This window comes from Cervus canadensis, chromosome 3 (genome assembly GCF_019320065.1).
Source record: "Cervus canadensis isolate Bull #8, Minnesota chromosome 3, ASM1932006v1, whole genome shotgun sequence".
NCBI lineage: Eukaryota > Metazoa > Chordata > Mammalia > Artiodactyla > Cervidae > Cervus > Cervus canadensis.
The window spans coordinates 60399297-60427093 of NC_057388.1; the positions used below are offsets into that span (position 1 = coordinate 60399297).

Consider the following 27797-nt stretch of genomic DNA (forward strand, 5'->3'; position numbering starts at 1 on the left):
GCTGAAGCCTATCATTTCTTGTTTTTAATTTGGTGAAAATGCTGAAAATCTGCTGGCTATCATATCTGCATAATTTCCCTATCTAATTTTCTGGTCTTTTGCTTCAGCTTTCTTTCTCCTCAACCTAAATAACCTCAATTATTTACATAGTTTTAAAAGTACTGTTTTTACAATCCTTTAAAACACATGCCAGCTAATCCTCATAAGGACCTACATTAAAATCTGTAGCGCTGCTTCAAGTTAAAGGCACTACAGCAGATGCAGCAGCTGAGTAAAGATCTGTCCAGGCTAACAGAGCCCCAGGGGAGGAGCCAGACCTGTGAACGGTCACTCCCCCAGCACCACTACAACCAGCGCCATGGGCAAGCGAGCTCACATCTGTTTCTCTTCATTACTCTTTAGAACACAGACCTTGTGGTTAGAGAGGGAGAAAACTTTGAACTTAGTCCTTTCATTTAATTCCATTACAGTGTATTTGCCTTTTAATTCTCTATGTTTTTACCACATCCAAATGGCAATCTAGGTTTCTGCCATAGCCCAGTGTGAGGACTAAAGTCACCAAAACTGCCTGAATCTAGTCATGGTTCTTGATGGTAAGTTTAGCAGACATGTTCTCCCAAGCCCTGCTTCCTTGCAGATGCTTCTGCAAGTTACAATGACATAAATCCCTGGATTTTGTGTGTGTAGCCCCACTAAAGCACATTCCCAAGTCAAGTTTACCCTAGTTTCTAAATAATATGATAATCAGTACTAAGTTGATTTTTGTCATATTTTCATGAAGAAGTTTAAAATACAAGTGAAACATGGTGCTGCAATGATACTCCAATAAAAATTAATTAAAAAACACAAACACAAAAAACCACAAATGAAAACAAAAGTTCAATGTATACTTATATCATAAAGACATTAAAATCCTTTAATTTAGAAGTTCCCAATATGTACACATTATATCAACTGATCTCCTTAGACTCCACTCTCCCATTCACATGGTATTTTTTCTTAATGGCCCAATTCTCTAGCACATTTAAATGCCTTTTACGTGGAATAAAGTCTTTGCCCAGTCAACAGTCAATATTATGACAGGTATTAAATTTTGTTGGATCTTAGAATCTGATATGGAAATGGCACCAGATTTTACCAATTATCTAGGAATTCAAATATTGACTTTAGTTGTTCACACTTCATATTTTACAATAACCTCTCAGTTTTAACCAGTGCTATTTCCCTCAAGGCTTCTATCTCGCTTGACCATTCTGCTGAGGTGATATGACATACGAGCATCCCCACAGGCTAGGACTTTCATCTCCGAATTATACTGGAAGCTGGGAGAAAGGTTAGTGCTTCCAAAATGCCTTGTGCTTTGTGATTAAGAAGTGTGAATAGGGAAGCAGTTTTCAGCTGCTTCCCTGTACTTGGGAGCCTTTTTTATAAAAAATCTATTTAAGGGATTCTTGAAGATATTCACAGTATCATCAGAGTTCAGACATGATTTTCTTTATTCGGAAACCCTTAGTAAGTCAACCACCTCTATCACCCTGTAGAGGATGTGCTTACTTCGGATTTATTTCTGCAAGTGCTGGATGCTTGTTGCTGTTCCAGACCCTGTAGTTGTGAGTGTTCTTCCAGGCTGTAACAAAGGTCGTCCCATAGTCCGATAAGATCTTTTCGTTATCTGTCAAGTAAATATTTGAAAGTTGGGCTGGACTGTAGCCAGTCAGGGTTATAAAGATTAATAACCAATAACAGTAAAGAAATAGCTTTAGCCTCCCTGTCCCCTGCTGCTTTCTTGGGGAGAAAGCCTACCAGATGTCAGGAAACTTGGGTCAAGTTCCAAAACCCTAGTAAGAAGCTATGTGGCCTTTGCTAAGTCACTTGATCACTTGGAATTTCATTTTTCTTACTAGAAAATAAGGGGCTTGAGCCAAATATTTTCTAAGGTTCCTAAAATCTCCAAAATATTTCCATGTTCTCCTCACCAAGGTAAGGAGGCATAGTACTATTTATTAAAAACTACAGACTAGAGTGGGTTAAACATACTGACATATATATATGGAGTAGGCAATTAGGGTATTTTTTAAAAATCTTTTCACAAATACTATTTTCTAAGAAAGGAAATTAGAATAATTGGTTCTTTTTAGCCATTCTTTTTTCTTTTTTTTTTTTTCATTCTTTTTTCTTTATCTTACTATTTGGTGAAACTCACTCTTGAGTGTCCAAGCATTTCATGGTCAAAATACTTAATAAGGGGATTTTCATATATTTAATGCATAAAACTTTCTGGCTTCATCTCTATCAAGAGGAAGCTTCAATCCACAGTGCTTCTTCTACTTGGAAGAGCAGAAAAGGTTGGGAGAAGTGATTCAAATGGCTATTGCTTCATATATTAATTCCAAGTTGCTTGCTTTGAAGGTGAAACACATGACTTTCATTGCTGGGAGAGGAAGAGAAGAACTTTCATGGTTCTATATGCACCATAAGGAAGTGCTTTTAAGAACATATTCATCAATCAGCGCATTGGGCTAAATTTCCTTTAAAAGCTTGGGTGTGAACCAGACTAATTGGGTTGAAGTCCAGCTCAGTCTCCTACCAGGGGGAAGAGCAAGTTATTTAACCTCTCTGTGCCTCACTTTCTCAAGTCTGTAAAATGAGGATGACATGGTATCTACCTCTAAGATTGTTGGGACGATGAAATGAGTTAGTAGATGTTAAGTGCTCAAAAAAAAAAAAAAAACCAAGGGTGGGTCCCCACACATGTTAAATGTTCCCTCTGAAAGTACGTAGCTACTGTGTACTCAGGAAAATATTTTTAAGAAGTAAATTAATTACTCAGGAACATACATGACTGGTGAAGACTCGGGTTTTCTTACTAGATAAACTGAGTGATTCTGGGTTAGAGGATTTAATCTGGGGATCTCAGTTGCTACAATTGTAGAAGAGGCAGACGTTAAAAAAAAAAAAACCCATTAACAAATAAGGAGTCACTCCATAGATTTCTTAATGAATGAAGAACATGCCTGAAGCCTGGATTTAAAACTCTACATATACTATCAGAAGAACTAATCTAGGAGGTGGCAGCAGCGGGGTTGATTTAAACATCTACTGATACCACAACGTGAAGGGACTTAATGACACTAATAAATGGCTAAGATGGTAAATTTTATATGGATTTCACCACAATTTTTAAAAAAGCAACCTGGAAACAGCTGGAGAGATCATTGAGGAGGAGGAAAAACAGAAGCTCTATATGCTTTTAACAACCTCACCACCATCACTACCAAATCTACTGATTTGCTAATGTGCAGGGTGGCAGGTATCCCAGGTGTGAAAGCTCATTGCAGAGCTTCATTTTCTCTTTGAATATATTCGTTTCTATGGGGAATGAGGATTTTAACACAGGAGTGATTCCATGTCTGCCTGATCCATTTTAACTATTTAATAGGGATACTATTAGAATGGAAAAATTTGAAGGTTTAATCACTCAGAATGTGATCTCCAATGATTTCTATTTTTTTTAAATATTTTTTTTCCATCCCTCATATATCTTAAAAACATGTAAGCAGTGATTATAAATAGCACTCAACTACTGATATATCCTTCCATATGGTGGAATACTAAGTCATGTAAAAAGTGATGAAGATCTGCATTTACTCTCCTGATACATGTTTATATTATAAAGAAAAACTAAGCTATAAAAAACGTGAAAAATGGGATCCATGTTTGCAAAAGGACTACCATGAACACTACAAAACTAAAATCCAAAACATATGCATAGAAAAAGGTCTGTGTGTGTTAGTCGCTCAGTTGTGTCTGACTCTTTGCAACCCTATAGACTGTAGCCCACCAGGCTCCCCTGTCCATAGGATTCTCCAGGCAAGAGTACTGGAGTGGGCTGCTATTTCCTTCTTTTTCTCTAGACCTTTGGAGAAAAAGGTCTAGAAGGATATGAATTACTCAAATTGTGAAGAGTAGTTAATTCTATATGTGTGCTGCTGCTGCTGCTAAGTCACTTCAGTCATGTCCAACTCTGTGTGACCCCACAGACGTCAGCCCACCAGGCTCCCCCATCTCCTGGATTCTCCAGGCAAGAACACTGGAGGGGGTTGCCATTTCCTTCTCCAATGAGTGAAAGTGAAAGTGAAGTCGCTTAGTCGTGTGGAGTGACAGGTAATTTTTCTGATCACTTTATTTCTTATGCAATTCAAAGCATCCAGAGTTACCAAATGAGAACGTGACTGTGAACTCCTTACCAAGCTGCAGTGTGGCAGCCAACAGTGCGTGGATATAGACTGCAAACTGGGCTCGGATCCACTCGTCACCTCCCTCCCAGCCCGTGCCGTCCAGGAAGACGTCGTCCCGGTTCTCAGTCACATGCCTCACTAGGTAATCTGCGAACCTTAGGTCTGCAGTGGTTGGGTTGAGCAGCTTCCTGAGTTCTGGATCATGGATCTGGATCAAAGCTTCTTCTACCTAGAGGGTACCCAGGTACAAGTCAGAGTCTGGGCATTCATGCAGACATCCATGCCATACTTTAAAGAGTAATTACTGGGAAGTTGGAGCTGGAAATAAAAAATATGAATAATAGCTTTCTCAAAAGATGAGCCTAAGAAAGAGACTTTTTTATCCTGAAGTTGTTTCTTATTTTTCATTATTTAAAAAATGCTCAGTTTTTGTTCTTACATGCATAAATACTTAATTTTGAATTATAAAAGTGATTCATGTTGACAAATATTTTGGAAAATATAGAAATATACAGTAAAAATCACCTTTATCATACAGAAATGAATACAATTAATTAAATACAATTACTAAAAATTTTTGCTTTGCCTGCACAGATACTTTGGGATATATTTATTATGTAATACTTGACAGAAAGAACTATATGTAACTTACAGGTTAGTTTTAAAGTATAATAATAAATACCCATCAGCTTGCCAACCAACTTCAGAACTAGAATGTAACAATGTTGAAGAAAACTCTGTGGTCCTTTCATCTATATCCTTCTGTCTTGGAAGGTATAATATATGTATTTTTCTCTCTCAATATTGGGATCCATATAGCTTTGAATCCCAGATTTTTAATTTATTGTATTATAAACATTTCCCCAGGAAGCACATTCTGGTACTTTCTGTTAGGAACTACAGAAACCTTAGGGTGGCTGAAATCCCCCCCACCCATTTGTAAAAATTATTTTAATTGTAAAAGTTAAGAAATTATTTATACTTCTTCTATATTAATAAGATATCAAGTGTTTATCTCTAGCTTCTTCTGCTTGATATTGGGGCATATTAAACTATTTAAATGATAAACATACTTTTATTGTGAGACTATATTAAGACTAGATAGCCTCGGTAGGAATCCTGGCTCATCCGCTTAGCAGCTGTCTGATCCCCTCTGTTCCTTAGCTTTCGCAGGTGTGATACGGACAGTAACAATGCCTATCTCACAGGTTGTTATGAAAATTAGATAAGTTCATATACCTAAGGCGCTTAGGATGCCTGGCAAAGGAAGCAATTATGACCACTATCAGTGTTATTACTATGCCCCAAATTCCATTTAAAAAAGAAAAACAGGGACCAGCAGTCAAGGACCTGCACTCAGACGTCAACTTACTTCCACAATGGCATCACTGAGGTGTTTCTGTTGTCGAAAAAGGATGTTAGTAGCTCCAGCAACAAATCCTCGAATGGTGACATCAGAGAGAAGATGATGCTGCTGCAGTGCCATATAAGGCAAACACAGATATCCCTATGAATTACAAGAGAAGAAAATGTTAGAAAAGTAATGGAACAGCCATGTCTCTCATAACAGCTGGTGTTTTGGTGGTTTAGTCACTAAGCTGTGTCCAACTCTTTGCGACCCCATGGACTGGGCGATGGTAGCCCACAAGGCTCCTCTGTCCATGGGATTTTCCAGGCTAGAATACTAGAACAGGTTGCCATTTCCTTTTCCAGGGGATTTCCCCCACTCAGGGATGGAATCTGGGTCTCCTGTATTGCAGGTGGGTTCTTTACCAACTGAACCACCAGGGAAGCCCCTCGTCAAGCCTAGACAGCTAATAGTAGGAAAGGAAACTCCCAATCTTCACCCAACCCCATGCTATTCCTAACACAGCTGGTCTTTGACTCAACACAATAATATACCAATAACAACAACCACAGGTCCTGACTGTATTAAGGCCAGTTAATTGCTAACCTGCTCCATGAATGGTCAAATCTTGGCAAGGTGGTCTAACAAGGTTGTCATGAATGACCACTAGGCTTTCAGTTCAACTTAAAAGCTTCCACTGTAACTAACAAGCTAGGGTTTTGTTTTTTTTTTTTCCATTTAGGAATGAAGTACTAATATTAAGCCCACTAAAAAACATGCTGTTTAGTAGAAAGCTGTTCCTTCTTCCAGTAAAATTTTAAAACACAGGCATTTGCACATAACCACCAAAGTACTCTTGTGAGAATAGCAAAGCACTGCATAGCAATTATTTTACTGTCCTATAATTTAAAATGATACAGTATTTCAAGATACTTGCTACTAAATGTTCAAAGCAAAAATGACCATGGCAATAGTTGTGTATTTGAAATTTCCAGTTGAACTGCATTTGAAAATACCATTGCCCTGAAAATTCTATTTTAACTGCCAAACCACAGCAGGGAGTTAAGTGTACAAAAGAAGCCTATATCCTGAGAAAAAGGAATGCTAACACTGGAATGATGCACTGAAGGAGGAAATGGAATTTTTGCTGAAAGATTCTAAATCAAGATAGACCTCAACAAGTGGCATAATTTGTGTATAAAGCCAGGAGGGAGGACTTGCTGAACTCCTGAATTTGTTTTCAATCAAGTTCGATGACAGTTTTATTTGTTATTTTAATCATCTTAAAACAAAACAAAACAAAACAAAACAAAACAAAACAAAACACTGAACCACAGTTATCCAGATAATGTCTTGTGTCCATCATGAGAATTTCTCTGAGGGAAGGAGACACCACTTCTGCTACTTCATGTCCTTCCCTATGTCTAGGATGTACCATACAGCCAGCTATTAGGAGAAGACATGAGAGAAGACTTGCAGAAGTTGGAATACATGTCTGGTAAACTGGTTTTATTCTCCTTCTTGACAATGTTTTCCTCTCCTCTATAAAATGTGAACTAGTAGAAGCAGCAAAAATAAACCATGTCTATGCCTTACACATATTCAGTACACAGTGTTTCTCAACCCACGCCCTCTTGTGACTAAAGGTGGAAAGGATCCATGCTGCTCACGCCAAATCACTCAAACAGCTGGTAGACTCATGGGTCTCACTTTACCTTGTGTGCTTCGTATTAAAAACGTGTTACTTGTTTCTGAACATAAACACCACGATGCTGAATGCTCTTTCAAACTTTATATGGACTCCCCCGAATACTCCTCCCCCAGCCAGGACTGAGAATCCTTGATAAGGGCACTTTCAGAACTACCTATATTTACAAAGACTGATTCAATTGCTCATAGTATTGCATTTCACAACTGATTCTGTTAAAGGAGAAAAGTCTGTTGTCAGCAGTGGAATTCTTGGCTAAGTCGCATGAAAACTAAGCATGTGTTTTTTTTTTTAAAAGTCAATAGTTCAAAGTTTTGTTTTTTTTAAATGAAGAAATACAGTCCTTAAAATATTACACATATCCATATTCTTTGACCCAGTATTTTACTTCTTACAATTTATCCTACAGATACACCTGTTCATGTGTGAGATTTGTAAAAAGTTACTTATTGCAGCATTACTTATCATTGCAAAAGACAGGAATCCTAACTATTCATGACTAGGGCAATGAATAAATGTTTTTCTATATGATGGAGTACCCTGCAGTACATGATGAAGTTCATCTCCATGGAATATTTTGTTTAAAAAAAAAAGACATAGATTAGGTAAGGTTGGTTGCCAATGGAGAGGGGAACAAATTTCCTGCTATTCTCTGACTAGCAGGGAATGGAATGAGAGAGATTTTTTAATATTATAGATGCTTTGGAATCTTCTGCATATTGAACCATGTGAAAGCATTGCAGATTTATAAAATTATTTTAAACAGTAGTTCAAAATAACCTTAAAATTTTAGCATCGTCACCTTTACCAATGGTCAATCTAGCCTAAACCTTTTAAAGGTCTCCAATGCCCAGTGGCAGCAAGAGTCTGAGTACATTAAACACAGCAGCCTCTAGACCCAAACACACCACCACTCTCCACTTTCCCAGGGTGTTTAACTGCTGCATTTGGGCTGAGGTATATAATGGCCAAAAAAAAGAAACTGAAGAGATATTTGCACACCTATGCTCACAGCAGCACTACTCACAATAGCCAGAATGCAGAAGCAACCCAAATGCCCACTGATGGATAAACGGATAAGGAAATGTGGTATATGCATACAATGGAATATGATTCAGCCTGAAGAAGGAAGGAAATCTGTCATATGCTACAACACGGATGAACCTTGAGGATATTATGTTAAGTGAAATAGGCCAGTCACAAAAAGATAAATGCTGTATGATTCCACTTATGTAAGTATTTAAAAGTAGTTAAGTTCATAGAAACAATGATGGGTGCCAAAGTTTGGGGTGAGGGGAGAATGGGAAACTGTGGTTTAAAGAATACAGACTTTCAGTTTTGCATGATGAGAAAGTTCTAGAGATCTGTAGTACAACCATGAGAATACACCTAAAATCACATAATTGTGCACTTAAAAATGGTAAAGCAGATAAATCTTATATTTGTTTTTTGATCACGATTAAAACTAAGAAATGGATGGCATCAAAAAACACAACTCAGCTTGGTAAATCTGGAAGACCTGTTGTGAGCTGATCTGTTACAGCACTTCAAAAGCATACTGCCTTCTCCATTGTGACCTGGGAAGGGCTACAATGTCATTAGAACCAACTGCCACTTTCTTATCTCTCAGGTCTGAGATGATAAGCGTGTTTGTGAACCGCAAGCCTCCTTGCTGTAGGGATGTCAATTTTCTCCAAACTCTATCTAGCACTTAAAGGTAACCCCTATTTAAATCTTAAGTATAAGTAAGAACCTAAGTTGATCCTGAAATTGATGTGGAAATGCAAAGGGCTAAGAAACTCTTGAAGAACAATAGCAAGGAGAAGCCTTTTCCCTGCCTGACATGACATAATGGTCATTAACACAGTGCGGGACTGACCCAAGGATAGACAGATACATGGATGAAGCAGCAACGAAGCACAGAGACAGACGCCCTTCCTCAACATCACAGAAGTGAATTCCAGGCAGACAAAACCCAAAATGTGGAAGTCAAAACTACAAAGCCTGCAGTCTCACAAAGCATGACAACGAGGGAGACAATCCAGAAGGTTTGAACAATTACTACACAAAAGGAAATCCAAAAGGTTACCAAGGATATGAAAAGATGGTCAGCCTCAACAGTGACTACTGAAAAAAGGACAAATTAAGAGCCACGAGATACCATCAGACTGGCTAAATATTAGGAGGTTTGACAATAACAACCATTGGTGAGAATGTGAATCAAAGGGAACTCTAATACACTGCTGTGGGAATAGAAATTGTCACAACCACTTTAGAAAACAGTTTGGAATTACTCTAGTAAAGCTAATCTACCCATTCCTTATAATCCAGTATTCCCACTTCTAAGCACTGACTCCTAAAGAAATGCTTGCACGTATACAGCCAAGATTACTGAATAAGAATTTAATAGAAGTGTTATTTGTAGTAACCAGAAACTAGAAACAATGTAGATATCTATCCACAGAATTTATATATTGCAGAATAGCCAAAACCAGAAAACTACAGAGGAATAATAAAACACAACTTCATGCAAAATTATGATGAGACTAAAAATAATGTTGAGAGAAGAGGGCGGAAAATTGTGGTACCACTTAAATAAAACTCAAAAACATGCATCTACTACTTTTTAGCTAGTCGTCAAGTTATTTGTAGCTTCCCTAAATTTGAATATGACACCCTGTAAGCAAGCAAACCAGATATAAACTCAGAAGCAATATATAAAGAAGTTTAATGCATGAAGCAGAAAAAATTTTGGTTTCCAACTACATTTACTATTAATTCTTTCTTAAGTTTATTGTTTTACTAAAACAGTTACAGACTGAAACAAGAGAATTCTAAATTAAGTGATCTTCTGGTGGAGGCAATTATTACTAAATTTTAAAAAGTACCAGATACATGTAATTTAAAAAACTAAGAAGTCACCAGCCCAGGTGGGATGCATGAGACAAGTGCTCGGGCCTGGTGCACTGGGAAGACCCAGAGGAATCGGGTGGAGAGGGAGGTGGGAGGGGGGATCGGGATGGGGAATACGTGTAAATCTATGGCTGATTCATATCAATGTATGACAAAAAAAAAAAAAAAATTAAAAAAAATAAAATAAAATAAAGTTTTGCATGTAAAAAAAAAAAAAAGAAGTAGGTGTTTATCTTCTTTTAAAAGTTAAAAACATCACTTTGAAAAAAAAATTTTTTTAGTGAATACCTAAAATCACCCATAGATATCTATGAATACATGGGTACATTTTCTAAATTTTCATCTTTCTCCTTTGGTTCCCTCATTGCCCTCCCCTCATCCCACGGAATCCTATCCGAAAGTTGCCACTAGTCCCATCTCCTCTCCCTCAGCAACCTAGTTTCTTCCTTACCTCCCTAATTCAGCTCTCAGGAAAAGTTCAAGCATATTTGAGAGTCTGGTATCTACAGTGTTTATGTAATAAGCCTCATCTCTAAGACTGAGAAGAAATGCACCATCAATTTCAGGTCCCAGAGAGAAGACTGGAAATATGGAGTTTTGGAATCTCTCCAAGCATAACTTTCATATGCTAACACAGTCAGCGGTCCAGTCAACTCATTATTCTCTTCAAAGCTTGCTATCTTACTTCAGCAATACTGAGGGCATCCAAGCTTCTCTTTGGCTACATTTGAAATGACTTTTCAGAATGCTTTGCTAATCGAGGTCTTCTCTACAAGTATTTTTAAGATCTTCAAGAGAAGGAAAAAAGAAAAGCCTAAAGGCAACTCATTTTTAAGTATACTTCATATTCCAAAGCTGCTGACATCAAAGAATCAGCAATTTTATTTGAAACTGTGATTTAAAAAGTTAGGTTTGAATCATTACATAATAAAACAGAAAACCTAAAAGGAAAATGTTTAACTTACCATAATGATGGTGGTAAGCCCATCATATATTCAGTACTGGTATAACATACACAAAGAGAATATTCTGCCAAACAGTTTATTAACAGCACATACAACACATTAACATTGCTTTGTTTAATTCAGCGACTTCACAGACAAAACCAAAATCCCCCACCCCAGTTAATCTCCCTCCTGGTATCTCTACAATGATAAAAATTAGAGTGGGTGGGTGAAGCCGCAAAAATAAGGGCTCCAAAAGTATAGGCAGTCATGACACCCACATGTGAGTTCAGAAAACCCACAATTTGTGGCTGTTGAGTATACTTAGTAGTCTGAGGGCCCAGAGTTTTCTCCCCAGACTCCTAAACTCCAGTTTTAAGCAAATATGCATTAGTTCAATCAAGAAACCAATTAAGATAATTTCAGCCTCCCCTAACAGACCACAAAATGAACAAAGACAGCATTTTCTGCTAACTATTCAGCAATACTGACTTGGGGCAAGTACTTATTTGTAAAACTGGATAAACCCAGAAAGAATTTATCATATAGTGGAGAAGAATTGATGTCAAGTCAATGCTATCCATTTTCTTTTCCATATCAAGTTTTACTTCCAGCATAAAGGAAGGTATTTAGAGAAAAACATCAACTTTGCTCTAGTTACTGGACAGATGTATTTGTCTTTCATGGTTAAACTGAAAAGCCATGGATACAAGAATTTAGAACCTAGTACAGGGCCTGGCACGTAGGAAGGTAATAAATACTTTGACTGAAAAATGAAATGGGACTTTTCATCTTTTTCATAAAAAAAAAAAATAATTCATGAATGACAATAAAGTAGCTTCTCATGTTAGGATTAAAAAAAAAAAACCCTCAAATGTAGCTTCCAGAATCCTAATATAGTATTACTGACATAAAGAAATGATATCCTAGAAATAAGATACTGAATCAAAGAGGCAATTTATTTTACTATGGTGCGTTTAAATTATTTTTAAAAATTAGACATATGTTTTGTATGTTTTTCCATAAAAAGATTAAAAATTAAGTTTTAAGGCCAGTTAACCAAAACAGTGTATTATATCTATGAAGGGTACTAATATTTAAGTTAGCCATCTAAGCTTTTTATTCTTTCTTATAAAACTGCAGCTTTTGGAATTATGGTATTTTAATATACACTCATTAAATGTAATCAAGGCTGGTTTGTTTTTTTCCCCAAAGGTAAACCTGACTAATGAAAAACACACCAAACACAGTGATTGCTGACCTCAGTTTCCAAACTCTAATCAAAATCCCCTGCAGTCTTACATCATGGTCACAGATGTCAGAGTACTACACATCTGCTATGTTATTTTACAGTTTTCAATGAGAATTTGCAGACTTAAATGTGTTCAACACTGAGAGTTAAATTCTGAAAGGATTTTGTGCTATCCTTATGGGCATTAATAAAGGACGTTAACTCTTACCTTTGTGAAGATGGCCAGGGGCATGCCATACTGGTCCTCCTCCAAGCCAGAAATCAGCCCTGGTATCAGGACCACCTGGCCGGTATTAGCTTGAGGTTGAACAGTAATCGGAGGACTATCTGAGGGCAAAGAGTCCTTTGGAAATGAGTTTGTCTGTTCTGACCCCACCTGTTCTCGTTCTTTCAAGGAGGAGTCCTCTAAGACACTAGGATCTAAGGTCTCCCAGTCACTTTCTGAAGACTCTGGAGATGGGCGAGAAGGAGGTTTCAGATATTGATTGCTATCACTGGCTTCTTGTTCACTGTTATCATCTTCTACCTGGAACAAAGGTTCTTCAGTCTTGATGGCTGCATCTCCTCCATGGTTTCCCAGGATTTTCTTGACAGTTCCCAAGTTGGTATTTGAAATATCAGAAGCAGGCATACAAACAAATTCATCTGCAGGGGGATTACTTTCCTGAAGCCCAGCATCTTCAGACATACTCTTTCGGGGTCTGTACTGAGAACTGTCACTGAGTCCATGTTCAATCATGCCTAAAACATACAATGTTGGAGAACAGTTTGGCTTAGAATAAGATATTAGAAGATAAGAGCTGTGTGCTGCTGCTACTGCTGCTAAGTCGCTTCAGTCGTGTCCGACTCTGTGCGACCCCACAGACGGCAGCCCCCCAGGCTCCTCCATCCATGGGATTTTCTAGGCAAGAGTACTGGAGTGGGTTGCCATTGCCTTCTCCGAAGAGCTGTGTATTCTGCTTTAAATAGTGGAACTCCTATAAAAAATTTTAATGAGCTATGCTCGCTCAAATTTTAATTGAAAACAAGAAAATCTCAGACAAAAGAGAAATCTATTGCCAAAGTGAAAATATCCTATTAAAACAGGCAGTAACCCTAACCACTTTGTCCTTGAAAAGTTTTATCATTCAAAGGTCCAGTAAGAGTAAGAGAGTGGAAACTGCTACCCTCTTACCTGGAAAAAGGGATAACACAGTCATCAGGGCACCCACCAATTTATTCACTGGAGAAATATAAAAGAGAACCTGAAATGGAGTCAATCAAAATTAAATTAGAAAATCCACGAGTCCACAATGACACTTTAAAAAAAAGAAAAAAGCAAAGAAGCAAAGAAGGGAGAGAAGAAAACTCTTCTTTATGGAAGTATAACAGCTAATAAATACAGAATTTATGACAGAATCAGAAAATCATGGTTCAAGTAAAAATTACCAACGGATGCTGAAACTATTGTGCAAGGCTCTTGGGCAACAGCATATTCACATTAGCTTCAAATTTATCATCCCACAGTTCACCTATTATTTGCAAAGGAAAATAACAAGTACTAATATGAAGAAACCTGGCAATCACCACCTTAGTCAAATGATCAAACTTCATATCACCAATAAGAAAACAAGCAGTTTATGGGCCTCCAAATATGATGCCCCAGAAAGACACATCACTACCTATACAATATTCTTGCCAAAAAAGTTTAATCTGAAATGAGCCAAAGGAAAATAATCATATGAATCTAATATTAAAATGGAACTAATCTGGATTATTAAAAAAAAAATCCATGTCATAAAAACAGAGAAACAAAACAAGAAGCGAGGTGGTAAAACTGTTTGAGATTAAAGAGAGCTAACAATGCAATACATGATCCATGGTCCCCAGATTAAGAAAAGCAAACAGTTTATAGCACATTATTATGATACCTGGGGAAATCTGAAAAGGCACTGTATATTAGATATCATTTATTATCTCAATGTTAAATTTCTTGAATATGAAAATACTCTTGTTATGTAGGAATATACCCTATTCTTTTTTAAAACATTTTATTTATTTATTTTTGGCTGTGCTGGGTCTTCATTGCTGTGCGGGCTTTCTCTTTAGTTGCAGAGCTGGAGCTACTCTCCAGTTGTGGTGTGACAGCTTCTCACTGTCTCTTGTGGAGCATGGGCTCTAGGGCACACAGGCTTAGCTGTTCCACAACATGTGGGACGTTCCCGGATCAGGGATTGAATCCATGTCTTCTACACTGGCAGGTCGATTCTTTACCACTGAGCCACCATGGAAGCCCCAGGAATATACCTTTATTCTTAAGAAATATATCTGAAAATGTTTAGGAATGAAGTACTGTGGTTCTACAAATTAGTTGAAAATTATGACGATTCAGGGGGAAGAATGAACATATATAAAACAATGGAATGCAAAAGTGGCAAAATGCTAACAACTCATAAATACAGATGAAGGATGTAAAGTGTCCATTAGAAAATTATTCTATCAACTTTCTTGTAGGGTTTTCAGAATAAAAATTGAGGGACAGGGTTCAGTTAGATACGGAACTAAAACTAACACTGTAGTGAAAGTCACTCAGTCGTGTCCAACTCTTATGACCCCACGGACTGTAGCCCGCCAGGCTCCTCTATCCATGGGATTCTCCAGGCAAGAATACTGGAGTGGGTTGCCATTTCCTTCTCCAGGGGATCTTCCTGACCCAGGAATCGAACTGAAGTCTCCTGAATTGCAGGAAGGTTCTTTATCAACTGAGCTATGAGGAACACCAGTGATAATTAAATTAGATGAAAAAACAAGCATATAGTTGCTGAGATGAGTTTTTTAATTGGTTTAACAATTAAATCATTTAGTAGCACTAAGTCATATCTAATAAAGCATGATGCCCACAATCACCTGTCCTCTCCTTAAACATTGATGATTTAGGGAGTAGTGTGTAAATACAGAGACACCAAGACTTGCATTAAAGGATACCTTTATCAAGTGAATATAAAAAGGGTATACCTATGATTTGCCATGTTAAATAAAGCCTAGTTGATCATAAATGCCACTGCATGTGGCTAGACTAAGTATTATTTTGCAGAAATTTTTTTCAGATATATATAACCATGTGCACTGTGTTGAAAAACATTTTTTTTTTAAATTATAAGTTGCAATAAAAATTTGAAACTTACAACAACAAAAAACCAAACCTGATTAAAAATGGGTATAGGATTAGGGAAGACATTTCTCCAAGGAAGACATACAAGTGGCCAACAAAAACATGAAAAGGTGCTCACAATAACTAATTATTAGGAAAATGCAAATCAAAACCAGGAGATACTACCGCATACCTATTAGGATGGCTACTATCAAAAAACAAGTAAATAACAAATGCTGGATAGAATGTGGATAAATTAGAGCCCTTGTGCGCTGTTGGTAGGAATGTAAAATGGTGCTGCCACTATGGAAAATACATCAGTTCCTCAAAACATTAAAAACAGAACTACCATGTGACTCAGAGATGTCACTTCTAGGTATATACTCCAAAAAACTGAAACCAAGGTCTTGAAGACATTTACACAGGCCCATGTTCACAGCAGTGTTATTCATGAGAGCCAAAAGGTGGAAGCAATCCAAGTGTCCATCAATGAATGAAGGGATAAAAAAATGTCATATGTACATACAATGGAATATTATTCATCCTCAAAAAGGAAGGAAATTCTGACATCGGTTGTACATGGATGAACCTTGAGGCCACTGTGCTAAAAGAAAAAAGCCAAACACATATGATTTCACTTGTGATAAACCTAGAACAGTCCAATTTATAGAGACAGAAAGTAGAAGGGTGATCGCCAGTGGTGGGAGAAGGGGTGAAAGTGGAGTTATTGTTAATGGGTAGAGTTTCGGTTTTACACAATGAAGAGAGTTCTGAGGACAGAATACCACAACAACATGAACATACTTAATGCTAAGAAACTGCACACTTAAAAATGGTTAAGATGGTTAATTATACGTTATGTGTATTTTACAACTAAGCTTTTTTTAAAGATTGAAATATTGCCCTAGTACATGTTTCATTCTTTTTTTTAAATTTACTTTCCTGTTTGAAGAAAGAATACATATTCATTCAGAAAACCAGAATACAGAAAAGTATTTCCTTCTTAAAAAATATACATGGTCACCAAACTGTTGCTGTCTTTCCTTCCAATCTCTTTTCAATGAATAAATACAATCTATTTATAAAATCAGAATCCTGGGCTTGATATGTAGTTGGATCATCATTTTTCACTTAACATGCTATGAAACATCTTTACGACAATAAAACCACTCAGAATCTTTTTTGTTGTTTGGATATACAAGATAAAACTTAAGTTATTCATTGATAATTTATTATTAAAAACGATTCTGTGAAAGAATCTCTTAGAGCTCTGTGTCAGCTCAGGTAAATTCTGGAAAACAAATCTCTTAAGAGGACAATTACTGGGCCAAATGGTAAACATTTTTATGATAATTAATTATACTGGACATTGTGAATGGCTGACCCTCCAACATCCATTCCATCTCTATTGAGCACAGTAATACTGACCACAGATCCAGGGATGGCTCCTGACTCGTCTAAACCAAAGGTCAGCAAACTTTCTATAGAGTGTGAGATAGTAAGCATTTTTCATTTGTGGGCCATTTGGTCTCAGTTCCAACTACTTAACTCTCCCACTGTAGTTCAAAAGCAGCCATAAACAATACGCTGAAGAATGGCTGAAACTGTGTTGCAATAAAACTTTACTTACAACAATAGGTGGTGGGCCAGATTTGGCCCTGGGGCTTAAGTGTGCAGATCCTGGTCTAAAATCCCTTATAATTTTTTATCTAAAATCATGGCAATCCCATCCCTTTGTACCAGAGAGTGCATCTGGAGCCCAGGCTTAAGCCAATCAATACAGACATTTCTTCAGCAACAATTATTGGTTCTGGGTAGGCATATGGTCTCACAGGCCCAGATGAATTAAAGGGAAGAATTCTCATTAAGTGATTAGGGAAAAGATATTATCTCTGTCACTAGCATATAGCTGAGGCAGCATATAGCTCAACTACTGTTGGCAGTAATCCTATACTACAAGGGAAATCAGGCTCAAGATAAAGCTAGCACTGTGGACTGTAGAGCAAAGAGATGAAAAAAATCTAGGTACTTAATTATATTATCAAACCATTCAGTCAACATACTCTCGAGTCTGAAGCAAGGCAATACATTTTTAAAGTCAATTTAGACTGAGTTTTGGGGACTTCCCTGGTGGTCCAGGGGAAGACTCTGGACTTCTACTGCAGAGGGTGCAGGTTCCATTCCTGGTCAGGTCACTAAGATTCCACGTGTCAACACAGCACAGCCACATACGCATACATACATAGAGTTCTCTATCACCGACATAGTCAAAACCACCTTGATAACTGAATACTATCAAACTGCCCCCAGAAAACACTGCACGAATTCACACTTCTATAGTAGTAAAAAAGAATATGTACTTTAGCTCACTGCAATTTGATAGCCAAAAAAGTCTTAATTTATACTTTAGTTTTAAGAAATGCCAATAAGTGTAAAATATTCCATCCATCAAATCTCACCTTTTTTTCAAGAAGAATTAGCTTAAATAGGATTAGAACCTGAAGAAAGAAAAAAAATATTGTATTAAAATAAGAAATCCAAGCCTATTATTCATTTGCCTTTGTCCCTCCTGAAATATAACCATGTAACATTGAGCCAATAATATTAAATAATTCTAGTGCTTTAAAAATAATCGAAAATTACAAACTTATACTGAGAAATTAAGTATTTGAGTTCTCTAAAAAATGTGAGTACCACTTATATCACTATCAAATTGGACTTTTGGGAGGAAGTTGTGCCATTTTTTGCTTGAAATATCTGCAAGCCCCTTAAAGGGAAGGTACTATTCATTTACTTCTGTTTGTAAATGAAATGTAAAAAAAAAAACCTCACAGAGCAGACAGATACTCACTATACATGTTAAGAGAATAATCAATGTGTGTATGCCCCAGTCAAAAGACATTAAGTATAGAGATTTTGCTGGAAAATGTTTCACTCTCAGGGCAACATGCAAAATAGTCTACAAGATAAATGAAAACATATTTCTTTCAGATGTGGTATACACACACACACATGCACACACACACATATACACACAATGGATTACTACTCAGCCATAAGAAAGAAACAATGCCATTTGGAGCAATACGGATGGACCTGGAGATTATCATACTAAATGAAGTAAGTCAGAGGGAGAAAGACAAATGCCATATGATATCACTTACATGTGGAATCTAAAATACAATGTAAATAAACTTATCCATGAAACAGATTCACAGGCTTACAGAACAGATTTGTGGTTACCAAGTGTGTGCGTGTAGGGGGTTGTGGGAGAGGAGTGAATTGGGAGTTTGAGAGTGATAGATGCAAACTCCTACATATAGAATGGATAAACAACAAGGTCCTGCTGTATAGCATAGGGAACTATTCTCAACATCCTGTAATCAACCATAGTGAAGAAGAATAAAATAAAATAAAACAGGTTTCTTTCCACTCTAATTTCATAATATCCAAAATATCAACAACTGTAGAAGAAAGTATCCTATCCTGCACTGAAATAAACAGACACTGTGTACTTTTAGAAATTTCTATTATATAAGCACTACCAACACTTTTAACTTTCTATCATTATGACAGCTGTCTCACAAAAATTAAAACATGGTTATGCCATAATCTGTATTAGACCATGCAGCTCATGGAATCTGCCTAGTTAAATGAACATAATTTTAGTACATCATAAATTTAAATAAAGTATCATACCTTGTGTCGAAAATGAAGCACAAGATCCCGAGGAGATAAACCTATAATGTTAAAAAAAAGAAAAGGAAAGCTAATCTGTGACTACAACCTGTTTTTGTCAAGGGAAGTTTTATTTATTTTTTTTCAAGGGAAGTTTTAATCTCCTCAAAAAAGTTAGGTAAAAGTAGGACTATGCAAAATTTAAATATTTATGTAATATCTGATTATGTACACATACAAACAGAACTTCAATACTATCAGATAGAATGTCCTGCAATAATGGAAATATTCTAAATCTACATTGTCCAATAGAGTAGACATAAGTGACCAGTGAGTACTTGAAATATGGCAAATGACAAACTGATTTTTAAATTTAATTTCTATTAACTCTAATCTAAATGCAAACAGTTACTTGTGGCTAGAGGCTCATGTTGTGGCCGTGCAACTCTCACACCTTCTTCCCATTCTAAAGCCATCTTACAAATTGCACAAGTTTAGAAATCCTGAAGCTTGTACTTCACAGTGGCAGTCAATCATTTAAACAAGGTTTTTGGGCACTACACCCCATAGGTATTATTTCTGCATCACAGTCTTCTCTGATTGCCTGCCATAAGACAAGATAAATTAATTCAGAGAAAAATATATCCTCTGAAAAGGAGTTTTATAACCAACTCACATTACACATAGAACTGCAAAAGTGAACCTAGCACAGTTTGGCTACTTTATGCTAAAATTCAAAGTGAGTGAGCATAAATTACTATGTGATCAAGACTTTTAAAAAAAAAATCATGAAAAGGACTTTTACCGAGTGCCTGACACACCAATGGATGTTCTTGGTTGTGAAAATAGCATAAACCCCCAACTTGAAAAATCTTAGAATAGAAAGACACTAATAAGCAGATCTCTCTCTCCCTTGCTCTCCCTGTGCTATGACAAGGAACTGACCTGATCAGCATTAATGTAAGGAAAAGAAAAAACTTCCATTATTATTCTGAAAAGCTGAAATATGCCTTATACAATAATACTCCTAAATTTTGGTTGGAGAATTTAGATACCATATAGAAATGTAACTCTGATCATGAAGTTTTATATGCAACCAACATACCAAACAAAAAGAACAAAGGGCATTTCTTCTGACTTGTAGAAAAAGCGACTTACCAAGATATACCTGGGATCCTTCTAACGAAGTTCCTCCGAGGGAACTATTCATATGTTCATAGAGCTCCTATAAAATAAGATTCAGTTTAGAACACTTTACCATCAGTTTAGACACTGAATCAGAAACAGGATGACCAGGGGAAAACTGCTTCAGTTTTCAGACAAACTGAAGCAGTTTTGTCTCTTTGAAACTCTGCCAGTTTCCAGCACTCCTTCTTTCTTTACCTCTACATTTTAGAGTTTGATCCATTCCCATGGTGGTATGGATTCCTAGGATAAATTCCCTCTACGTCCTTGCTAAATAACTGTCTCTCTCTCACTAGAATCCAGGAGAGGTCCACGCTGTATACAATAATGGCAGCCTTGAGAAAAACATTATTCTTCAGTAAAATAGTCATGTAGTTTTTCTGTGCTTTTTGATGTGGGAGTTAGGATCCAGAAGCCTGATATATAAACATACTGTGCAGGGTATTAATGAGATAACAAATGTAGAGAAGCAATGCCATAGCAAAAGGGCTACGATCCATTAACAGAAATATTTGTTACAATCAACTGTAGTCACCATTTACTAAGTAGAAATTGTACATTTGGGGCAGATCTTTGGCCAATTTTCAATGTTATTTTCAAAGAAGAATATCTTTCTTAAGTTAATAAATTATCTCTCACAATATTAAAGATCTACTTGATTCATGAATCTGTCTTCAAACACATCCATGGAGGATAAAAAGTTACCTTTAGAATGGAAATTTGGGAAAAATCCTTCTCTTCAAAATATGCATGTGTAATGAGTTGAAGTTTTGCTTGAAGTAAGCCATAGAGAGGCTTAAAGAAAAAGAGAAATTACCATTAGTTTGATAATAGTAAAAACAAAACAAAACAAACACCCCACAACTTTTTAACTTGAAAAGACCAGAAAGGAAAAAGTTACTGATAACTTTAGTATCTTATTATTCACAGTTGAATGTTGTTAAGTCACATGTTCTAGTTTCTGGGGTGCAGGTACAAAGTAACCACCACTCAGAGCACTGGGTTGGGAGTGTGGGCACAGACTTCCTGCGTGTTGCTCTGGTCACTCAGTCACATAACTCTGGGCACTTAACCTCTCTATGTCTGCTGCCTAATGTAAACACGTGCATATGGAAGGATAATCTCATGGAGAGAGGAGCCTGGCGGGCTACAGTCCAAGGGGTCACACAGAGCTGGACACGAGTGACTGACGAACACTTTCACATTCAAAAGCACTTACTAGACTATCTGGCTATAGAAAGCACTTAAATGTTAGCCATTAGTATCATAAAATTTATTTATTTTTTATTTATTTTTTCCCAATTATTTTTATTAGTTGGAGGCTAATTACTTCACAATATTGTAGTGGTATTCACCATAAATTGACATGAATCAGCCATGGATTATACATGTGTCCCCCATCCTGATCCCCCCTCCCACCTCCCTCCCCATCCCATCCCTCTGGGTCTTCCCAGTGCACCAGCCCCAAGCACTTGTCTCATGCATCCAACCTGGGCTGGCGATCTGTTTCACACTTGATAATATACATGTTTCGAAGCTGTTCTCTCAGATCATCCCACCCTCGCCTTCTCCCATAGAGTCCAAAAGTCTGTTCTATACATCTGTGTCTCTTTTTCTGTCTTGCATATAGGGTTATCGTTACCATCTTTCTAAATTCCATATATATGCGTTAGTATAGCCATTTGTATCATAAAATTTAAAACATCATAATTCTTCACACTGTTCTGCTAGCTTGTGGTTACATTTAATCATCCTTGCAGCACTCAGTTCTTATATCTAGTTGGACACTCATGATTAAGTTCATTTTGCCTTTTCTGGTCTTCAATAGAGGCTTAGAATCTAAAAAAAACTACTGGTCTGTGTCCTTATTATATTCTATATAATATTCTTTTGTGTATCTGAACACAAAGTTACTCCTTAATTCTTACCTATTTAAAACCCTCTTCCTACCATTTCCATCCTTTTATGTTCTTTTCTTATGCTGGGAAAGATTGAAGGCAAAAGGAGAAGAGGGCGGCAGGGGATGAGATGGTTGGATAGCATCACTGACTCAGTGGACATGAATTTGGGCAAACTCCAGGAGATAGTGAAGGACAGGGAGGCCTGGTGGGTTGCAGTCCATGGGGTCGCAAAGAGTCGGACACGACCTAGTGGCTGAACAACAATAAAATGTTCTTTTCTAGATGTTTTCTGGTTTCTATGTCCTTTTCAGGATGCAGAAACTAATGTTGTATATATTCTCTAACTAGTTAAAACAAGTAATACTGGAATAGTTTTATCCCCAGTATCCCAGTTAATGGGCTTTCCTGGTGGCTCAGCAGTAAAGAACCCGCCTGCCAACGCAGGAGATGCAGGTTCAATCCCTGTCAGGAAGATTCCCTGGAGGAGGACATGGAAACCCGCTCCATTATCCTTGCCTGGAAAATCCCACGGACAGAGGAGCCTGGTGGGCTACAGTCCCTGAGGCTGCACAACTTAGCGGTTAAAACAACAACAAAAGTCATTAAAAATCATTATGTTTCAATATAAGATAGCAATCAGAAAAAAAAATATCTTGCACTTAATAAATTAAAAGTACTGATTGAGAATCTCAGAAGATATTTATTGAATGAATAAATGTCAATCAGAGCACTCTATGCTAGACTCTGGCAGGCAACAACAAAAATCCTGGTTAATATATCATTACTATCTAAACATATTTTTACATATAGGCTAAAAGGCACTATGAACCATCAGATGTTTCTGCATGAGCCAGCTCTCTCCATCTCCCTGCCTGTTTTTTTCTGTCCAATAAAACTGGATTTTTACCGCAACTTTATCATTAGCAGTTACATGTCTCTGAGAGACATTTTTGTCTGAGATGTACCTTTATTTGTGAAACAAGAACAGTAAGTACTTAGATCTCTCTTCTTATGAGGTTTAAAATGACAACTCTATCTAAAAAGTGCCAGCTATAGAATATTTGACATACAGGCATTTGATAAATGGCACCATTATGATTATTATTGTTCTTTGAAGAATGATCGTTCAGGAAGCCTTTCAAAATGGTGTATCTGTCCAACATCCGGCACTCCTATACACTGGTCATCTGGTCCAGTATAAAAAAAAAAATTCACTGATATATATTTTTTCGGGTTACCCTTCGAGAAACTGTGTAGAGGAATGACATTAGCAATCCACCAATTTTCTGATATTAAAATCTTTTATAATCATTTCTTTTCTAGGAGACTATTCTTGACCTATGTGTAAAATTACTATCTTGGAAGAAATACCCTGATCCTTCAGATCCTATCAGTAAGGTCCATATTATTAAATTATTTTTTAAAATATTTATCTATTTATCTGTGCTGGGTCTTAGTTGTGGCCTATGGGATCTAGTTCGCAGACCAGGGATCAAACCCATACCCCCTGCAGTGGAAGCACAGAGTCTTAACCACTGGGCGGCCAGGGAAGTCCCTCTCCTCATTCCAATAATGCTTTATTCTCAAATAAAAAGCTGCCATGAGTGTTTGATATTAACAGGTTATTTGGTCTCTTACCAGCTTGCTTAGAACACAGACACTTTTTTGAACAGTCTCTCTGGTGATATCTGCTTGCCGTACTTTCAATGCCTATTACAAACAAATAGTCACTATTAGAAATTTTCCAAGGAAATATTTTAAAAAATCATTATGTTTCAATATAAGATAGCAATCAGAAAAAAAAATACTTGCACTTAATAAATTTAAAAGTACTTACTGAAAATCTCAGAAGATATTAACTGAATGAATAAATGTCAACCAGAGCACTCTGTGTTAGATTCTGGCAGGCAATGGGAATGTAACAGTGAAAGACCATCTCTGCTCTCAAGGAATTTACAGTCTGCTGGAGAATACTTTATGCGTAAATTGCCACAACCATAATGCAAACCAGTCATCCTTGGTTCCAGTTTTAAAATGGATACCCCTTTCAGAGATTTTTGTTTCTGGTGAGAAAGGGACAGTTTAAGAGCTTATTTCTCAAGAGATGGAAGAATCATCAGCAGTTTTTTTATGCTGGTTATTCTCCACTGTTCAAAGTCTGTCCTGGCACACCTGTACCGTACTGTAGTCCAGTTCTGAGCCATAACTCAGGTCTTGGTGATTTTGAGGATGACTACATAAGATTTCTGCAGTTCTCTGCTAGGAAACAAGACTTGATCAACCCCAGGAAAGGCTGTGAGGGCAGTAAGAGCGACTCTTCCCCTTCTCGTGTACTGCCTGACATCTCCTTGGATCTGTGTCTTCAGCTGCCTAAGAACTGATGATCTGTTAAATTACAATGAGAGTAGAGCCTTTCTTCAATCTGCTTCTACCTCTTTACCTTTATTGGATTCATCCATTAGGTCTCACCTTTGTTCAAAGGGAATGAAAGGCATTCTCCTAGGCTCTAGGACCTCTGCTATCTGGTTTATCTGTCTAGTTATCAGATAAGGAGAAAACAACTTGGAGAAATGGGCAACCCTGATAGACTAAAGTAGGTCAGACTCAGGAGGTAAGGGAGACAGGCAGTGTGGAGTGCCACTTTAAGGATCATGATCTAGGCAGGTCATGAGAACTGCTGTTAATAACAACAGCACTGGAGAAAAAATTTTACTAGTGATTATACAACTTACTGGAGAAGGGAATAGCTACCCATCCCAGTATTCTTGCTGGGAGAATTCCATGGACAGAGGAGCCTGGAAGCTACAGTCCGTGGGGTTGTAAAGAGTCGGATACAACTGAGCGACTAACACACACAATGTACATGGGTAAATGGTAGTGAAAGGAACAGATTTCCAAGAAAAGGCAGCAGCTCAATTAATTTCATCTAGTAATATCAATGTGCAAGGGTAACAGTATGTGAAGAAGTCAAATACAAATTCTCAGATTTCTTTATCTCTAAATTCAGTTATACATTTGAAGGGCTTCCCAGGTAGCTCAGCTGGTAAAGAATCTGTCTACAACGCAGGAGACCCTGGTTCGATTCCCGGGTCAGGAAGTTCCCCTGGAGAAGGGATAGGCTACCCACTCCAGGAGTCTTGGGCTTTCCTGGTAGCTCAGATCGTAAAGAATTCACCTGCAATGTGGGAGACCAGGGTTCGATCCCTGGGTTGGGAAGATCCCCTGGAGGCGGGTATGGCAACCCACTCCAGTATTCTTGCCTGGAGAATCCCATCGACAAGAGGAGCCTGGCTGCCTATGTCCATGGGATTGCAAAGAGTCAGACACAACTGAGCGATTAAGCACAGCACGGCATTCACCTGAACCACAAATATTTACAATGTGTGTCCTCTGTTCTAGGTCCTGTGCGTGAAGGGTTATTTCATGTAGTTAACTAGCTTGTTTATGCTGGAATTTACTTATTACTTTCAAATGGTTCAGGGAAACACACACACAAAGCAAATGTGGTAGAATATTAACGACAGCCGAATGTAGATGGTTGGGTATACAGGAATTTATTGTACCATTCTTTTAATTTATCTGTGTTTGAAACGTTCATTATAAAAATTAAAAGAAAAATTTTTATGACTAAGTTAATTACCCACCTGAGGAAGCTTTTAAAACTTTGTGATTGCCTAGGATCAATTATCAGAGATTCTAATTCGGTCTGTAGAAGGAAAGGCCCAGCAATTATGCTTATAATTAAGAAGTCTCCAGGTAGTTTTGGTTAAAAACCATTGTTTCAGAGCAGTGGTTCATCGTCTGGCCTGCATATGAGAATCACCTGGGGAGCTTTTAATACTCCTGATGCCAGAACATTAACTCAGCATCTCTGGCGTGGGGAACCAGTCATCCCTACTTATTTAAAACTCTCCAGGTGATTACAATGTGCAGCTGAGAACTACTTCAAGCTTCCCAAGTGGTATGAGAGGTAAAGAATCTGCCTGCCAATGCAGGAGACCTGGGTTTGACCCCTGGGTTAGGAAGATGCCTTGGAGAAGGAAATGGCAACCCACTCCAGTATTCTTTTTTTTTAATTAATTTATTTAATTGGAGGCTAATTACTTTACAATATTGTCCCACTCCAGTATTCTTGCCTGGAGAATTCCATGGACAGAGGAGCCTGGTGGGTTACAGTCTGTGCAGTCACCAAGAGTCAGACATGACTGACACATACCAGTACCACTACTTCAGAGTATTAATGATTTCATCAAAGGAAAGCGATCTACTCAGAAAGTGTATCCCCATTGCAAAAAGAATGTGGTGCTCAGAAACAAAGCAGGAAAGGGGAAGCTACCATCTTGGTTTATTTGAATTTGTTAATCAGAGCTATTATAGTAAGTTAGGCATTAGGAGGGCAGGTAAGTTTAAGAATGATCAAAATCTTAATTATAGGTAATTAAGATAACTTGTGAGTAGTTTGCAGCTACTGTCAGTACTTTCCACTACTTCTAGAAAGCTTCTAAAAAAAAGAAAAACACTCATTACCATTCCTTTTTTTTTAGTTTTCTTTTTTTTTCATTTATTTTTATTAGTTGGAGGCTAATTACTTCACAATATTGTAGTGGTTTTTGCCATACATTGACATGAATCAGCCATGGATTTACATGTGTTCCCCATCCCGATCCCCCCGTCCTGCCTCCCTCTCCATCCCATCCCTCTGGGTCTTCCCAGTGCACCAGCCCTGAGCACCCGTCTCATGCATCCAGCCTGGGTTGGTGGTCTGTTTCACCCTTGATAGTATACTTGTTTCAATGCTATTCTCTCAGAACATCCCACCCTCGCCTTCTCCCACAGAGTCTAAAAGTCTGTTCTGTATTTTTTTTAGTTTTCATACCAAACATTAGAAATAGAAAACTCAAGGATACCATGAAATTGAAATACAGTATTCTGAAGATAAATGGATAATTTAGGTATCACTATCTAAAAACAATGTACCAAACATTATGATACAAATATAGTCACTAATCTCAACTTAGAGAAACAGTCACGTGAATTAACTGGTACAGTAGAGAAAACAGCTACACGGTTTATAAAAATTTAAAACAATATTACAGGTACCACATGAAAAATAAAGACTTATGTATTTCCCCAAATTCTACATCTTAAGTGGCCAGTACAAACAGTTTTCAAGTGTTTTTTTGGTTTTCATTTTAACTGTCTTACCTTGGCTTCAATTTGTCGATAGCAAGAGATACCATATACAGTGGCTCCATTTCCATTTCTGGGTGGCAAGTGAAAAAACACAGTATCTAAGAGATATACAGAAAAATGTAAATACCAAAGTAGATTACTTGTATTTAATAATCAACTCTGACATTAGTACAGTGCAGTCATTGAAACAAAAACGACGTAACAGGAGCCCAGGTCGGATTTCTTTCCAGCATCAAACCGCCGGGTTCTCAGATCCCTCTCACTGCCTTTCCGGGTGTACTCATCACTCAAGAGCGCTACAGGCTGA

At 37.4% G+C, this 27797-nt stretch overlaps 1 protein-coding gene across 1 annotated transcript in view; it reads right to left on the reverse strand.

Annotated features, from left to right (window-relative positions):
* Positions 1 to 27797, reverse strand: part of AVL9 (AVL9 cell migration associated) — a 55074-nt gene that overhangs the window by 8395 nt on the left and 18882 nt on the right. The window contains exons 3-13 of the mRNA XM_043463247.1: positions 27503 to 27588; positions 23936 to 24007; positions 21102 to 21191; positions 20370 to 20436; positions 19233 to 19273; positions 17993 to 18031; positions 13578 to 13647; positions 12612 to 13144; positions 5611 to 5745; positions 4248 to 4467; positions 1555 to 1672 (exon numbers count right to left, since the gene is read on the reverse strand). Coding sequence (XP_043319182.1) covers positions 1555 to 1672; positions 4248 to 4467; positions 5611 to 5745; positions 12612 to 13144; positions 13578 to 13647; positions 17993 to 18031; positions 19233 to 19273; positions 20370 to 20436; positions 21102 to 21191; positions 23936 to 24007; positions 27503 to 27588 — 1471 coding nt within the window. The remainder of the gene's footprint in view (positions 1 to 1554; positions 1673 to 4247; positions 4468 to 5610; positions 5746 to 12611; positions 13145 to 13577; positions 13648 to 17992; positions 18032 to 19232; positions 19274 to 20369; positions 20437 to 21101; positions 21192 to 23935; positions 24008 to 27502; positions 27589 to 27797) is intronic.